Source organism: Zonotrichia albicollis, chromosome 1, assembly GCF_047830755.1.
Source record: "Zonotrichia albicollis isolate bZonAlb1 chromosome 1, bZonAlb1.hap1, whole genome shotgun sequence".
Taxonomy (NCBI): domain Eukaryota; kingdom Metazoa; phylum Chordata; class Aves; order Passeriformes; family Passerellidae; genus Zonotrichia; species Zonotrichia albicollis.
In genome coordinates, this window is record NC_133819.1 from 77,513,924 (window position 1) to 77,532,654 (window position 18,731).

Consider the following 18,731-nt stretch of genomic DNA (forward strand, 5'->3'; position numbering starts at 1 on the left):
AAATTGTTGAGCCTAAGTGCATGAGCCTATATATAACTGGGGAAATGGCCTTGATAAACTTCTTTATTCCATTCAAAATTTAAAATATTTTTTCACCAAATACTGGTTTAGAAATTAACTTTGCTTAGCTAAAGCTACCTGGGTGAACACAGAATTAAATTATTTCTAAACAGGTCCAATATCTGGCAAAAAATATTGAAACAATCCAGCCTCCATATAGCATTAGAACATTTACTGAGATTCAAAACCAGGTCTCTTTAGCTGACATTCACTGTGAATGACATTTATTTCACAGTAACTTTTTTCTTGTATCCCCTGTAAAGCTCAAGTTTTCTTATTGCTACATTCTGAATAAATCATTTGACATTTGAAGAACTGATGTGTGAAAATCCAGCTCATGAAAACTTCAAATCATGAAATAGTGGAAGTAACACGGTGACTTGCTTTCTCCTGAGTTCTTTATGTGATGGCCACCATTTTTGGCATACTTTATTTTGGGGGCAAGAGGGCTGGAAGGCTGTCAGGAGAAGTGTCACAATTTTAAGTTCTTTGTCACACATTAAGAATCTCCAGGAGCGCTTCCATGAGACAAGTGAATGCTTAAAAATTCTTTATCTAATACTTTTTTATCTGGCATGAGAAGAATCTATGTTGTTGAAAGGGCAGGCAGCTGATATTAACAATTCCTGTCCAGGTAAATATTGTAACAACCAGCAGGGTGCATCAGCTTGGATCACTTCCATCATGTATTATTTTCCTTGCTCAAATTGAACTTAATAGGTAGTATTTTATTTGAACATTTATGTCTGAAAAAATATTTCAATCACACAGAAACAACTTTGCAAATTAATAAATGAATAGGAACTCTTTATGCTGTTAGGGTTAACTCTTTTTTCTTAAAGCCTTTGAGATATCAGTGCATTGAGTAAGGCTAAAATTCATTATTTTGCAATTCCATTGAAGAAGGTATTTCCCACAACTTGTCCAATTTCCAACGGTGCTTTTGAAAAAGTGGTCTGGTTGAGACATAGCATTTGTTATCATAAAGGTTCTAATACAACTTAAACTACCTCTCTGAAAAAAATAAACTAAGGCAGCAAAACCATGCTTTTATCAGCACAGAAACATCTACAGTGGGAGATTTACCAGCACAGCTATCATGATAGAGAGTGTACTGGTTATTTTTATCTCACCTTCCATAGCCGTAAAGGTATACTGGTACACTTAGGTCCCTGTTGAGTCATAGCCTGAAAACTAATCAAGTTGTCAAGATGATAAAAGCAGAAGTCAAAGCTAATTTTTTCTATTTGCTAAATTTCATATATATATGAGAAGAACTTCTGTCATATTGGTAAGAGGAAAACAATCTTGAAAACAGAAAGGAAAAATCACTCTCCAGAGGTGCAGTTCTCAAACAGATAGATGTTAAGCTTAGTGTTTGCTAATTGGTTCCTCTGCCATTCTCCTTATGCATAATTTCCAGTAGTTACTTTACCGGGCCACTCCTTTATGTGCATATTGGGTTTAGACTATTAGTTGCTATTGCAAGCTCCTAATTTTCTTCAGAATTGTAACCTCTGTAAACATTATCACAGCCTTGAGACTGTGTAAGCCACCGAATGTCTTTATAAATAAATGAATAGCCTAAATTAATAAAAATAAATAAATTAAATAAATATTCAGTGTATAACAGGCACTATTAGGCTAGCCACACTAAGTTGCTTAACTCTGGCTGACCCCAACAGATGATGGTACCAAGAAAAAAAAAAAGGTGAAAGAAATAATTGCTTTTCTAATTTCTCAGCTAAACAATTAGCTAAAACTACTACAGCAGGTTCCCTTGTTTTCCCTCATCATCCATGAGGGATGACCAGCAGGAAAAAAAATAAATAAGCCAGCTTCCATACTCCCTGGATTGTTGCCAATATAATTTAAATGTTATTCTAGACATACAAGAAATATGCTTGATTATGCATTAAATGCTGAGATTTGCAGCAGCTGCTTTTAGCTACCAGCACAGCAGAACTATTAGCAAAAGGCTTGCCATTCTTCATCAATTACAAAAGGGAATGGCAGTATTGCTTTTGTGGCCATGGCCGCTTCTGACATCTGAGAGAAATATATATGTTCAGGGGGATGTCTCGAATGCAAAACAGGAATAAAGTGTGCTTCCCTGATTGTGTCTAGTGTTCAAGATATTGATGGAGCCAGCAAGCTTGTGTTATTATCGGGGCTGCACAGCTATGAATACATAAACTGGAAACTGACTTTTCCGAGTGAAATATGTCTTCTTCACATTACTTTTGTGGGAGTCAGCGTCCAGAGTATATATTCAAAACTTATTACTGGTAATTTTTCTATAGGAGATAAGCCCCAAAAGGGCAATGTCAGCATCTCTTTTTACAAATGCCCATGTCTTCTGAGCACTGGAGTTTTGCTGAAACTACTGGTGGCAGGTCAGGGGAATATTTATTGAGACACGAAATCTCCTGATCTGAATTGCAATGTAGTGCTGCAGTGAGCCATAAATTCACTTCTTTTTTTTCTTAAACTTAAAGAAAAAAACCCAAGCCCACAACTATGAAATCTGTTGATTAGGTTTTTACTTGAATTCTGATAAGAAGATGAATGTTGTTTGGGCTGCCATGGTGCTATTTTTGAAATTGTTTAGAAATAATATTGCACAAAGTAGTTAGTTTCTATGCCAGCAGCTGTGCTCTTCCTTCACCCTTCCCATAAAAAAAAATATTTTCACAATCATCTAATTTCTTTCAAAAGCACTACATAATGCATGTGGAAGGGGAGAGGTTGTGCAGCAAGATGATGACAGTTCTTTTGACTGTACAAGGAAATCATATCTTTAGTCACCATGAAGTAGATGAAACCATCTTTGGTACTCCATTACAAAAAGTAATTCCATGAAAATTCAAATAGAGTGTCACATATTCATTTCCTACTTACAAAACACAGGAAAAAGATGAACAAGAAAAATGGCAAAATCAGAGCCCTGAATTACAAAGGAGGAGAGTTGAGGTAGGAATCTGCATGACAGTATCACCAAAGCAGTGATATCTTTGTATTGATGAAATTACAAAACCAGGCAGGATGAGGGCCTGAATCCCATGCTTTGACTGAACCTCTGATCACTGTGGAGTGGAGAAAGACTCCAGACAGAGCCTATGGGACACTTGAAGTCCTGTGATATAATATTTTCAGCATCCCTTCCTTTCTCAATTAATCTTTAAAACTTACTGCTCCCATCCAGCCTTCTCTTACCTCTTCAAAGCCTCGAAGCAGGCCACCCTCATTTCCTGTGTAAAACAACACACTGCTATCACCTAACTGAATTTTGGCATTTGTAACCAAACTTAATGGGATTTGCAGGCATAGTGTAAGCTGTTCTTAACAGGAAAATGCATAACAAATCACCATCTCCTTTCCAGTTTGTCTTTGCAATTCTATTGAATGAGCATTTTTTTTGGGGGGGGGGCGAAATCATGTCTAAATAAGTCTGCTATGTTATTCTCATAGCATTGAATCATCTCATTTTCCTTTACAATGAAATAACCATTTTAACTAGTCCCAGTCGAGTTTTGTGTATTCTTTGTCATGCTCTCCAGGTCAACAAACTAAACACAACAAAACCTCAGATTTCATGCTTGATTACTTTGAATGACAGAAATAGCTCCACAGAGAGCAAGATATCCCACCCCAACTACACTTTGGAAAAGGTAGAATTTGTTTCCATGTTGAAATAATAAATAGGATCAATATTTTAGTCTTTTATAATGGGAAAAAACCCCAAAACATAAAAGATAATCAGTGAATCAAATACTCTGTTTCAAAATTTGGGAGGGTCAAAAATTTAAAATAATTCTTTAAACAAATGTTGACATTCATAAGCAATTTGTATTAGAATATTTTGAAATTTCTTTGTAGTACTGTTTGGATGAAAAGAGATTTCATAAATATTGGTCTTCTTTCAAAGATCCTTTTTATTTTGGCAAAATAACATTTTTACCAATGAGAGACTGTCAGAAAAAAAAGGAAGGTAATTGTTCTAGAAGTCAAATCAATATTTCATAAACATTTCTGTTATGGTATAAACTCAGATGTCCTACAGTTCCTTAATGTTATTCTGACATAAAAAACAAGGCTTTTTTATTAGTGCTATTTCTGTCAGTTTTGCCAACAAGTTATAGATCTTAGGGTCCGTTCTATTAGTGCTTATTGATGAGTCTCCTTTATTCTTAGCAAGAGTAAAATTCAGGTGAGCATGCTTGCTGTGATTTACAGTATGTTAGTTTTCAATACCGCTTATATTTTTTCAAAGAAAACAAATCTTTAAAATTCCATACCATTTCTTGAGCTGTGTGAATGGTTTAACATTATTTTTTTCCTCTTTCTAAAACATAAATAACTAAAGCACATAATTCATTTTTTCTGCATTTTGTAATGCCTTACATCAAATATGTGTTTCTTGCACATGAAAAATTTAAAATATAAATATAATATTTAATAATATTTAAATATAAGGTATTTTCCTAAAAAGCAGCATTGTATCTTTTTTGCTCATTACATTACTCCATGTAGTAATGTAAGTATATATTTTAATTGAAATGTCATGAAGTACAGTTAATGTGATCCTTCATCACTACATTTGTGCATTAAAGATTTACAGCTGTAGTGCCCTGCATTATTGCCTGGAAAAACATAATTTGATTTTAGAATCTACTTTTAAAAATACGTTGGTTTCATGCTTTGCAAGAAAATAGAAAGCTTGTCAGATACAAAGAGAAATTCTTGATAATACTGAAAAGATGAGAAACCAATTTCAGAAAATCCATTAAGAACATTAGGTATGCATTTAAATAAATAAATGACAGGAGGTCTATTAGAAAAATACAAACCAACATGCCAAATCCCTCATAAAATATATAAACTTTACATATTATCTGTTAGGTTAAAAGATCTGACAGGTGGGTTAATACAGGTGAAAATGCTATTAATTCAAAATGGAATGTTTTTCATATTCAGTGCCAAGGATTTATCAGACTCGGTATGTTTCCCTTAATAATACTTGTAAATTAACTTTTTTTCCTTCTTTTGTGTAAGAATGTTTGACTGCCTGGATCATGTACCTAGGGATATCTACACGAATAATCAGCATGTGCAGGAATCATCAAGCACCTCAATTGGTGACAGAATTTTCAGTCACTTTGATGTCCAGTGTCTGCTTTCTTCAGATTGCATCATCACATTTTTGTGTGAGGAGATATAGATTTGCATTCAGCTGTGTTGTTTATTTTCATTGATTCACTTATTATTTGCTAACATTTTCTTTGTTTTAGAAGTTGATTTTAATGAAACTTGCTGTCAGCTTAAGAACATGATGCACCAATTAACTTTAAAAAGTGATTGCTAATCAAAGAACACTTCTATTTTTGTGTTTTCCTCAGGAGGTAGATATTCCTCTTGGAATATTACTCTTGGAATCACTTTTCATTCTCTATTACTCAAAAACCATAACAGGAGAAGTCTGATGTTGCCATCATGCAGCAAGTGTTTTTACAATGCTAGTACCAAACCTCTCAGTGCCCCAGTCAGTCATCACTGTCATATGAAGAGATTACATGGGCTGGACACTAAAACAAATTGTCATTCAAACAGTTAACCTTCGCTTTTACTTTCCTCCCAAAGTCACAGGACCTTTCACAAGGAACATCTCTCAGTGAGGTACTCCCAGAACAAAATTTCGACAAATCCATTGAGGTCCATTTCCAACTCTGAACATTTTTTGAAACTTGTCATTTTTCATTGCAAAAAAAGTAGCAATCTTAAAGCTCTTACAGTATTCCATGGATATTTTTGAAAAAATATCAAATGAGCTCCAAATGCTCAATGCTGCTTAAAACAGGAATGATGGAGATAATGCACACCACTGTGCTGTCCTTGTGTAGGCAGTCTTCACTCCAAATCAGCACTGAAAATTCCAACACTGAATTGCCAGAAGATCATAGGAAACAATTATTCAAAGCTGATGGAAAAGCCTGCCAACGTGGCTGTTTGTTTTGCTGCAGTTTATAGTTTGAAAACTATTTTAATTATGGGGCAGTGAGGAAATGCAAGTAAATAGATTAGCAAACAGCGGGAGGAACAAGAAATTTCTGTGGACTTTTGTTATTTGCAGAAAATTTTCTGGTTTCATGTGCATTTCATTTTTGCTCCATTGGTCCATTTTAGGTTGTAATGTAAGAAAACTGCATTAGGTCTGGTCTACAGTTATGGCTGAAGACAAAGTGACAAAAATGCTTCCTCCACGTTATTTCTAATTCTTACTGAACTGTATTGGAATGGCAAGGGTAGTCATGTCTGGATTTTAAAGACCACTACCTGAACTAAACACCTAATTTCATACTCTAAAGAATATGAATTCCAGCTGTAGGAGACTGCAGTGCAGTTCTTTAATGTACTTAGAGCTTGGTTCGCTTGATCTTACTGAAGATTCAGGAGTTGATTGACCAAATACTTGTTTTAAAGGCAACTCCCATGTTTTACTTTCATGGTTGTCTACTTTTTCACAAAGTTGTGGGGCATAATCCTTTTTCAAAATTTAATATTGAGTTTTCCCAAACCTCCATTCTGTATGTGTTATGTAAAAGGTTTTTGTAAAAAATCATAAACTATTTATAAGTATCTTCTGATGTCAGTATCTTTATAAATATCTTCTTTCTCTTTCTTCCCCTTTATGCCTCAGCTGTTACCTAGATGGCTGCTAGCGTGGAGCTGAAGAATTAACAGTTTTATTCTCACCTTTTTTCCAGTGGAACAAGAATTTTAACAGAATCCACTAGCAACTAGACTAATATGTTTGAAATATCCCTGATCATTGATATATGACAAAAATGTGATTACCTTTGTTTCTTTGCAGGAGCATATGTGCTTCAAGTAAAGGCGACAGATGCTGATGATCCCACTTATGGAAACAGTGCTAGAGTGGTTTACAGCATTCTTCAGGGGCAACCATATTTCTCCATTGATCCCAAGACAGGTAAATAGTTTATCAGCAACAGTGGAAGATTTAAGCTTTGGATTTTTTGATTCATGTGGGCAGTATCAATGAATAAATATGGATCTGGTTGATATGGCCAAAATCCAGAAGATCAATTTCCCACATGATTCAGTTTAGAGTATTGACTAGCTTTTTATGAATTACAATGTGTTGTGGAAAGAAAAGAAACATGCTCATCCAACCAGTACTGGAATATCTAAAATAAGTCTGCATTGAATGTTTATTTTTTCAATGCTTTACCATTTCCCCATTTCCCTAAGATCAAGCTTTGTCTTCTACATGTATTCTTTTTTTTTTTTTTTTTTTTCCTGATGATTGAGTATTTTAACTTGGGTCTTCTCAGCATTTTTACTTGCTGAACATACAGACAGAAATTCTCCAGCAATTATTGTTTTGTTATATAGAACTAATTTGAGACTGTGGAACAGCTAATTGTCTCCTTCCCATCTTTTCCTGGGGCATATTATCTTTGGGGTTACTGGATGTGTGAGCAGAAAAAGATAATGTGTTTAAAGAGACTGAAGTATTTGGGAAGTTGGTGGACATGTTAATTGGTCATCTTGTCCTATATTTCTAAATGTCATTCTTGATGCTATATTTAGTAATTCGGTTGAGGAAGCGATAGCATACATGGTGAACGACACACATTGTGGCATCCTGAGTGTGCTATAGGGAAAGCTATCCATATGCTCCTTTCAGCAAATAGTTCCACCTTCCAATGTAGAATGTCAGATTCAGGGCCTTTAGCCCTGATGGTGGAGCTTTGTAAGGCTGTGAGTGCACCATCTCCATTGTACACATTCCTTTGTTCCATGCTCCATTTAGCAGGAGATCATACTGCAATTTGCAGTGAGCAATTTTACTTTTCAAACTGAAATAGGACTTATTCGGGTGTCTGGGAAAAAAAAGTAGTTGCCTTTATACTTAATATTTCATTTCAGTTTTGTAAAGAATGGGTATAAATTCAGTGGCAAGAGAAAGCTTCACTGGAGCCAAAATTGGAGTTTTACTACAAGTTTCACAAGAAAAAAAAAGAGTAGTTAGTAGTACACGGAAGAAGAACTATTTTGCCCATGGCACTTTGAATGACTGTGTCATATGTTCTAATCTGTTACTCAGTAGTAAAAGACAACCATAGGTGATGGTCTGCACCCTACAAGCCCTGGAACATCATACAAACCTGGCTATTTCCTTAAATGAATTACTCATGGGCTAAAAGAACGGACACAGCTGCAGAGGAAGATTGGTGAAACAGTAGCCCAGCATAGTTTAAAATCCTATACCAGAAAAAAACATATAGATTCATGGTTCTACAAGCATCAATAATATGCTGTAAAGTGCCTTACATTAGAAAGCTCACATTATGAGAATTACTCATGGGTCCAGCAGTGACTTTAGAGGTAAGCAGTGTGTGATTAACACTGCACAGGATGATGCTTAACGATTTGTTCTAAAATCCAGAAGTCAAGGGCAGTACTACAGATCTGATCTTTCATAGTCTTTATTTTATAACTGAGGAGTTTATACGGTAGTTTTTCATTGGAGAGTTTTACTGCCAGAAATCTGTCCTGAGTGCTTTTGGCAGGAAAGGGGAAGAAAGCCATTTCGGCACAATGACAAACTCAGAGCTGCCAGCAGATGAATAAGCATTTTTTGTGTTGTTTGTTGGCTTGTTTTGCCATCTCTTGCATTCCAGAAACAATTTTGAGACATAATCTTGTAGTTATTTAAAGAACCCAAGAACTTCTATACTAAGTTTCTGCCCTGTGTCATGTTTCCCAAAGTGATGGCCTGCTTAGTTCTAGTGAGGGATGAAGAGTAAGTGTTTAGTGATGTACCCCTGGAATACTCTTCTAGCTTTGAAAGAACTTGTCCTTAAAAAGTTCCTGGGTGACTAGCAGGGTCAAAGTAACTGAAAGTCTGAAAGTATTTCTCCTTCAAAATTTTTCCACCTCCCAGTAGATTTGACTTGTCCAGGAGTGCAGTAGTTGCATACCCACTGTCTAGAAATTCCACAGCAAAAGTTTATCTGGCTAAGAACTGGCTCCTCTTGCTCTTTTTTTTTGAAAGAGGGGCATCTCTTGACTTGTTTCATACCTCACATATTGCATAAGGCAGTGAATAGTTAATTTCTATTTATATTCTCTCTGAAATGACTCTTTTCCAGATTGAAGACTTCTTTATACAGAAGCCATTCCATACCAGTAATCATCCTTCTCCTCCTCAGGGTGAGAAAGTGCACACAGTATTCAGGAATGCAGCTGATTATATATATATATGTATAGAGCTGTTTAATAGCACTTCTGTTCTCCGTTCCTTCCCAAAAAGTTCCAAAAACTGTTTGTTTCTTTAGCTTCTACCATAGATGTTGATAAGTTTGTGGAAATTTCTGTCACTAGGTCAAGTAAGATCCTATTGCAACAATCCCATTGCAAGATCCCATTGCAAAGATCCCATTGCAAGATGCCATTGCAAAGTAGTAACGGAGGAACCACTGACCATAACTTCATGTGTGAAATAAGGATGGTGCTTGTCAAGCACATGATTTAGCACACATTCTTTTCTCAAGTCACTCCTAATAGGTGTTACACATTTACTCTGATATGAAACTAGTACACTTAAATAGTATTTAACCTCTGTGGGTCTGAATATCACGGCTGCCCCTTTTACTCCTTGGGTTTATTGACCTCACAATTTTTTTTTTTTTTTTTTTTTTTTTTTTTTTTGTTGTTGTTGGAGATAAGCAAACCATGTGGAAGAGGGAGAGTTAGCCTTCATTGCTATTTCAGGGAGGTGACATGCAGTACAGTACCTTCTGGAGAGCAACTGTTTGAATGCCACACTCTAAGGCCTCAAATCTTGTATGTCAGGGGTACTTTTAAATACTATAAAATTTCTCTTCTGATTTTAATGTGAGAGGGTTTTTTTTTTTTTAACATGAGAACTTCTCTTAAAACAGATAACCTCTCTTCTCTTTCCTCTGTATATTCCCTTTCTTATGAAAGTGTCCATTTTCACCATGAAAATGCCCTTTCCACCCAATTTTCTGATATGTTTTTTAGATCAACATTCTTATTTATGGCTAGATGTTACCAAGTTTTGTTAGACTTCGCATTCTAGTCCATCTTCTGACTTCAGTAATATTATTGAAATCCAAAGTGGGATCAGCAGGAGTATTGATGTTAATATTTATGCAGGAGGTTTTTCTTGGAACCTGTGTTTTCTCTTACACAAAAGTGGATGATCTGCTGAATTACAGGTCAATAACTTTGGAAAGCAAATCTTCTGTCCCAAGTCCCATACATACTATTTGGAGTTTTCAGCAATCTCATGGAGACCATATTTTTCTACACATTTGATATTGATGACATCTGAAAAGACAAAAAAGAAAATCAAAGTTATTAAGTTCTGCAGTTGAACAATATTGTAAAATCTTAAGGTAAAAAGATTTACAAAAACTTGGAACACAATCACAAGCACATAAGGCCTCTACATTTTAATAACCCTTTGATTTAAATTTAGATATTCTTCGTAATGCTGAAGTTGAAATACCAGCATTTGTAGCCCTTTACTTCCCATGGATCCTTAGCTCTACTTTATTCTTCTATTTTTCTGGTAAGATAACTCTAATTCACATTTTTCCTGTCCATATGAACTGATTTTGGAAGAAATAATGTTTCTCAGTATTTTGTCTAAGCCTTTGAAATAGAGTAGGCAGAAAAAAGAAAATTGCCCATGAATTGCAAGACATAAAAAATATTTTCATAGATTTTTTTCTTTTCTAAAGGGTTTTTTCCAGAAAAATATATAGAATGACCTGACACATCTAGACAGGAATAAATAGTGGGTGATTTGGAACTTTACTAGTGGAGTGATTGCCCATTCTTCATTTTATGAAAAAACCCTGCAACATTTCTGAGAAAGTCACTTAGTTGTACCCAGAACACCTATATCAACCAGATAAACTGCATTTCTCTCTTCACAACCTGCTGTGTGCCCATGCTCAGTTTTTTCTGTCATGTTTTTCTGTCACCTTTTTGAACTTCAGCAAACTTTTGATACCATCTCTCACAGGATCCTTCTGGACAAAATGTCCAGCACACAGCTGGGTAAACACACATCATGTCATGGGTGAGCAGCTGGCTCACAGGTCAGGCACAAAGGGTTGCAGTGAATGGGGTGACCTGAGTGATGGGGTGATCAGAGTGGTGACCTGGCACTAGTGGGGCTCTGCAGGGATACATCCTCAACAGCGTTCTTCAACATCCTCATAAATTATTTGGACACAAGACTGCAAGGAACACCAGTTAAGTTTGCTGGTAACACTAAATTGGGAGGAGCTGTCGACTCTCTTGGAGGCAGGGAGGTCCAGCAGATTTTTTACAAAATAGAGAGCTGGGCAGTCACCGAACATATGAAGCTTAACAAAGTACCAGATTCTGCAGTCTATACCCTGGTTGTGTATAGACTGGGGAATGAGGGGCTGGAAAGCAGCACTGTCGGAAGGAACCTGGATGTCCTGGACAATGGCCAATTGAATCTGAGTCATTGTGTCCTGGCAGCCAGGAGGGCCAACCATCTCCTGAGGGCATCAGGCACAGCATCGACATCTGGGCAAGGGAGGGGATTGTCCTGCTCTGCTCTGAGCTGGGACAGCCTCACCTCGAGTGCTGGGGGCAGTTTTGGGTGCCATAATATAAAAAAGACCCATGTGAGCTCTCAGAGAGAAGGGCCTTGAGGGGAAGCCATATGAAGAGCAGCTGAGGTCACTTGGTCTGTTCATCCTGGAGGAGGCTGATTGGAAGTCTCATTGTGGTCTTGAACATTCTCATGAGTGGAAGAGGAGGGGCAGGTACAGATCTCTCTCATGACCAGTGACAGGACTCGAGGAAATGTCATAAAGCTGAGTCAGGGAAGGTTTAAGTTGGATATCAGAGAAAGGTTTTTTACCCAGAGGTTGGTTGGGCACTGGAACAGCTTACCAGGGAAGTGGTCACAGCTTCAGCATGACAGAGTTCATTGAGCATTTATACAAACACTCTGAGGAATATGTTGTGACTCGGTGTGTCCTGCACAGAGACAGGAGTTGCACTCAATGATCCTGATGGGTGGCTTCCAATTTAGCATATTCTCATTCTGTAATTCTTAAATTTCATTTTGTTACTATGACACAGGAGGCCTTTCATTCCCATAGGTCTTTTCCCCTTGGAATGAACATACCAAGGATGTTGTAAAATGCTGCGGAGCATATAGCCTCCACAATGCCAAATTAAGCAATAATTGAGATTAAGAGATTCAAGAGGAAACCTGTAAAGTTCATCCTATTTGCAAAAATATTTTTTTCTGAATCTCATGAATATGAACAAATTTTGCAGTTTTATAATTAAAGATTTCAGTTTGGAGAAAACTGTGTGCAGTATGCCATCCTGAGGCAGGAAAATGGTGATTTCTAATATTGTCATTATCATCATGTTAAAGGTGGAAAGAAACTGTTAAAGAGTTCAATTCAATGGCAATTATTAATAGGTTCCAGAAATAGCAGATTTAGGTCAACGTCATTTCTAGACTCTGAAAAAGTATTATAAACTAATGGTTCCTATTCTGGCTTGTTAAGGCAGCTGCTATAAAGATAAGAATGGTCCTTAAAGTTTGCTTCTTGCCATTCCATACCCATTTTAATACCTGGTAAAACCTGCTTTTGACATAAAATTGTTTAATACTAGAAAATAATACTTTCTAAATAAATAATAACCAGGAAGTCCATACTTCCAGTTGGTTTATTTTTCAGTTTTGCATGTCATCTGCACCAATGTGCACCTGGACCTTTTCTGATAACTGCTGGTGAATAAATAGCATTTTCCAATGCTAGTTATATTTGTAAAACTTTGAGGAAGACATGTATTTCCTCCTACATATTTCATTTCAAGCAAAAGCCTTTAGTACCCCAAACCTTTTAGCTTTATATAATCTCATTGGTAAATTTGTGTGTACAGTAGTACCTCTCCCTTTCTCTCTCCTTCTCTCTTCAAGTCTTCCTTTAATTCTATATATTAGCATATCTGAAGGGAGATTATGGCATATCTGCTTAGATAGCAGTTATCCAAAATCACTAAAGACTAAAAGTCATGTCTTACAGTGATATTTAATTCCTTTTTAAAAGGAAATTCCTCAAATTTTCACTGCATATTTGTGCTATATCAAGAAAACTTTCTCTAGGAAAGGAAGAGTCTTCTAATAAAGACCTCCTTTTGTACAGAGGAGCATTGTCTTGGCCTACAGTAACTTGCATTTATTGTCAAGTGAATGGTTGGAAACAATTGAAGAGGCAGGCTCTGCAATGCAATGCCACCTCTTTCTACATTGCCTTACTCTGTACAAGGCAGTGCTCCTCAACCCTGATGTGGCAAACCTATGATCACAGCATTCACATCCCTATTGAAAATGCATCATTCTCTTTCATCCATTCATATCTGATTGAAAAGGCAAAACAGTCATTTTGAGTGGTTGAATAGCTGACAAACACACTTTCGAAAAGCCTGAGTGATTTTTGTGTTTTCATGTGACCTCCTCTCATCAAACCGTTCAGAAGAATTCTATACCTGGTTCAAGAAATCCAATATTAATTTGTAAGAGTAGACAATCACAGCCCTTTGTTTATTTGCTCCTTTTCTTTTTCGTTCTTCTCATAGGTGTAATAAGAACAGCTTTGCCAAACATGGACAGAGAAGTGAAAGAACAATATCAAGTTCTAATCCAAGCCAAGGACATGGGAGGACAGCTGGGAGGACTAGCTGGTACTACCACTGTAAACATTACTCTCACGGATGTCAACGACAACCCACCCAGATTTCCTAAGAGTATGTAATATTCCAAAGCACTGATTTTCAAATAAGTATGACTAAAAGTATTAATCTGGAAAAGCCCTGTAGATAAGAAGCTGAGATCCTGGAAAAAGAACAGTATATGATGAAAAAAAATCAGACATCCTGTTTTCTAAAAATAATATAAAGCTGACTTTGAAAGTTTGAGTTAAATGTTTAAGAGTATATACACCATCATCCCACAAAACCCACCTGAGCCTGAGTTAATTTCATTTGCACTATAAAATTTATTTGGGAAATACTATTTTGTCAAGAGAAACTGAATTAACTCCTTCAAATTACAAAAAGCTATAACCTGAGACTTCCAGGTACCAAAGGCTGAGCTAGCTCATGCTAAGCATTACTGTTATATTCAGGAACAGATTTTTATATGTCTTGGCTCAGAAGGTTATATCTGTCCCTGAAAACACTTACAGGCTCCAAACAGTGATAATTTACTGATCATTTATTATGTTTCACATCAGTTAGTTTAAATGAAGCTTTTCAGAAGTATGCTAATTTAAAGAGTTTTATAGTCTGTGTATGATTAGGAGGATTGTCATATTCTTGTCTCCATAAATTTACTGAAGTTTAGTATATTCTGTACCTTCAAAATGCAGAATCCAATCAAGCATATATCTTGATAACTATAATTATTAACTGCTAAAATTTGTTAGTAAGGCTAATTCATATTAGAATATATTGCATGAATCTGCAGTAAGATCATGACAGCTTTTTACTTTGCATCTCCTTCTTCCCTATGAATTGAAATCCCACTATATGTATCATGAATACTCCATAGGTAGAAAACCACATCTGCAACTGTGAAGTTTTCGCTCATAAAAATTCTACTTCTTTTATTCAGTCTGAAAATAAATTGCGCTTTTGCAGGCATGTAAGAAAAGTCATGTCATGAGAAGGATCCATTTGGTCATTCCTTCTATCTCTTACACTCATGTCTAGATGGTGTCCAGAAAACAGGCCAAGCAACACTTCATAAGACTTTCTTACTATCTAATTGTATTTAGTTCTAATGGTGTCTTTGCATTTAACAACACTTAATGTATTTTTCTTGCAGCAATTTGCCCCAATGCTTTGAAATTTATGTTAAATTTGAGAGTCCACATGCTCTGTCAGAGCATTTATTTATTTATTTATTTGTTTATTTATAATATAACTAAGAGCTCTCCCTCATTTGTTTTTAATCCATCTTTATATAATTGCCTTCATGTTAACCTCCTCAAAGAATTCAGAAAGCAACACAAAATATCAGCTTTATTTAGAGAAGCTGTGTTGATTTCTCTTTTTTCAGAATGGGAAGTTTTCTCTGAATTGAGTAAATCTGTTCTTACTGATTTGCCCACTGTTTTGCCTGTACATGTCAGTCATATCCATCCTTATCTCCCCTGGACTCCCTGGAGAACTTTTGGGGGAAAAAAATCAGCGTTATTTTATACCTCCAAGTGTTCTTTTGCCACAGTGGTTTGAAGCAAAATATTGCACATCATAATAGTTCCCTTATTTCATTCTTCAGGCTCTTGGGCATGTAACAGCTAATCCAAATGATTTGTTACTGTTGTGTCTGTTTGTTCCTCAACTGCTTCTATAGCTAATTTACCCTTCTCCTGAGTCCCCTATAAAGTTCTAGGGTAGAAAAAAAATCCCAAGTTTTTCTACACTAACAATAAAGAAAAAAACATAGTAGGTCTTACATTTGTGATATTTTCTTTTCTGAGAACTTCTGTATCTCAGTTTTGGGCTGGCTTTGCACAGTTCCTCTCAGGCTTTTGCCTCCAGATATCTTAAAAGACTATTATTATTAGCTTGTTTTCTGAGATTTATACAAACTCATTTTTCATCTTCTTTATTGTGGTTTAATGGATAAAGCAGGTTTATGGTTCTTTCTATTGTCCTCTCTGAGACACAACTTCATTTTTTTGAAAGATGTGTTCTTTATTTTATTAGCTATGTTGTTTGCCCTTACAGATTTTCCTTTTAATGGATATGTGCATTTGCTGTGGATCTTCTAAATGATATCCCTAGATAGCATCCACACCACCCGTAGTGATTTAACAATCTCAGCTATCTCGTTCAGAATTTCTATAGTAATATGCCTCAGTTTTATTTATTTCCACTTTCTTCTTATTATTTATTTAACTGAATACAACCATCTTGTAATTCTAGTTTTTATTGCTCCTGCACAAGTTTTGCATTTAAACTAATTATAGTTTTTTGTAAAGTGTAGAATAACTAGGGAACTTTTCCTGAATAGCTAATGTTAATACTGTCCTCTTTTTTAAGTCTTAGTTGACAAAGATTCCTTTCGCAACCATCATTATTCCTCCATGGACAAAGTTTGCTGTGACTTTCCTGCGTACTTTGCTCCTTGATACTATGCTGCCTGACTGATTTTCTTCTTTCCCACAGATATTGAACACAGGTATAATGTTGATATTCTTCCTTAGCATTAAGCATCAAAGTTGCCTATACTAGGTAACTAGGTCCCATTCTAACCCTTGGCTTTATATTATGGTTTTCTTTCTCCCCTTAATGGTCCCTAGTTTGATTCTGCATGAACTACCACTTCTGCATTTCTTACTGGGCTGTCATCTCTTTTTGTAGCATTCTCCAGTGAAGAATGCAGAATTCTCATTACTTCACCCTTTGTCTGAACTGCATACTTGTGCATTTTTTTTTCTAATGTTGTGCTTTCCAACACTTTAAAATTCTCCTGAACCTTTCACTAGGTATCACAATGATGATAGAAAAGTTTGTAAGCTTTCATAAGGCTATTTTTCTCATGGCCAAAATGAATTTCACAATTTCTCCTATTCTTTAACAAGTGCTCCAACATTCTAATATTGTGACTCACTTCTCCTCACCCCTTTTTCTTAGCCAGGCATTTGTTTAAAGCTCTACTTTTCAATCTTTTTCTCCTGATTGTACATGGTGAGACTAGTTCAAAATATGCTACTATGAATGTCCTTATTTTCAGGTTTCATTTGCTAGCCTGAACTTCAGTCCTAAGACTTTTTTATTTTATCAGAACTCACATGATATCTCCTTTAGTTTCATGACATGCTGTCTAAGCACTTGTGGGATGCTCCAAACCTGATCAATAAACAAATCATCCCAGAGGGCCTCTTTGTACCATCATTCTTTCTGCCTTCATCCTCAGTGCCTGTTAAACTGCCCACAATTGCAGTTTGCTCCTTCCTTTCAGCTGGAACCTCTGTTGTTTGAAGGGTGCCATGGGTAAAACAGGAAACAATGAAACTGTCTGGGGACTGAAAACTCAGTTCATTGGCAAGCTTCATGTCCCCAGTGCTCACTCCCATTCTGGTTTTTGGTTGTATATTTTACTTCCTTTGTTGTTAGGGGCCTCAGTATTTTATATTTTGTTGTATGATTTCATCTACTGTGGTGTGCAAAAAAGCACAATTTTTGCATAATGTCAGATGGTTTTCATGACACAGGGAAACCATGGAATATATCATCCTGTTTGAAGAAAATAGCCTCCAGGTCTCATTTAATGCATGAATTGCAGTTATGACATCTTTGCCCAGTTGTTGCTATGAAGAAGCAAAATAAATCACTCACAAGAGACCAAGACCAAGCTTGTCCTGTACTTTGCATGCTAGTAAGGTTGAAAACCTTTTCTTTCTATTATATCAAACGTCAAAAAAGACAAATTACAGCAGTGATGCTCAACAAAACAAATGAGAATAAGATTGGAAGTTTGTGTTGATATCAAAAATAACAAACACTTAAAATGGCTTACAAGTTAAAATGTCAGTTTGGAGACTCCAGTGTATTGGTCAAGCGTTTTTTTTTTTTCGCATGTGTTACAGGCAACAGTCTTGATCAATGGGGATTTACTTAGCCAGCCCTGTTTGCTTATCCAGCATGAGATGATGTGGTGTGCCTGAAATTCACAGGGATACCAGGCTAATTACAGCTAAACAAAACAAATAAGTGAGAAAAAGTGGAGTATTAATTATATTTCAAAAACAGCAACTGTCTTTTTCATGTTTTTTCCTTGAAAGCATTGCAATGATTTGGAGCAATTACCTACCAGGAAATAGGGGGTGCCATTTGCTTGACTACCATAGCTAAAATGATACTTGGGAAGAATTTTAGTTTTGTGAAAAATAAGCCTTTAAAATCCAGTGTAGGTGCCAAGTTCGGGCCTGGCAAGAGGTCAGGACCCCTGGGTGCTGCTGGGACTGAGACCTCCAGTGTCCCATTGCTCCTTGTTGGTCAACAGTGCCAGGAGGTGCAGGCTGGAAAAAGGGACACAAACTGCTGCAGGGTTAATGTTTTTGTGTCACATAATCAGGACCACAGTTTTGCAGAGGACTTATGCCAAATAAGTCATGCTATAGATCACCTAACATTTCACAGGATAAAGTTTAAATTTATTTTCTGAACTTGGTAAAGCTGGAGGAAAGAAAAAAGATTTCACAGCAGAAGAGCAGAAGTAGAAGAACATATATTATTAATATTTGGAAGGAGCTACATTGATAAATAATACATTACAAGCTTGCAAAAAAAAGTATCACGAAACACCTTTATCTCATTGAGGGTCCTTTAAGGAGACAGGCAGGTTTGGATGGGTTATCAGCATCCAGTGATGAAAAACCACTCACTAGCCTGCTGAACACAGAATTTTTTATTTAGAACCTGTGCTTTTGAACATATTCAGTGGGGAACTCCCACCTTGCATGTCTCCTAGTAATGAGGAGTGTAACAGAGAGGAAACGTCTAAACATAGATTTCTGTCAGAGTTGTTTGACCTG

The 18,731-nt window shown here is 36.2% G+C and overlaps 1 protein-coding gene across 8 annotated transcripts in view; it reads left to right on the plus strand.

Moving 5' to 3' along the window:
- Window positions 1-18,731, plus strand: part of CDH12 (cadherin 12) — a 536,918-nt gene that overhangs the window by 448,649 nt on the left and 69,538 nt on the right. For all 8 annotated transcript variants that reach the window (XM_074545283.1, XM_014265146.3, XM_074545297.1 and 5 more), the window contains 2 exons: window positions 6,932-7,051; window positions 13,762-13,929. In XM_074545283.1, coding sequence (XP_074401384.1) covers window positions 6,932-7,051; window positions 13,762-13,929 — 288 coding nt within the window. The remainder of the gene's footprint in view (window positions 1-6,931; window positions 7,052-13,761; window positions 13,930-18,731) is intronic.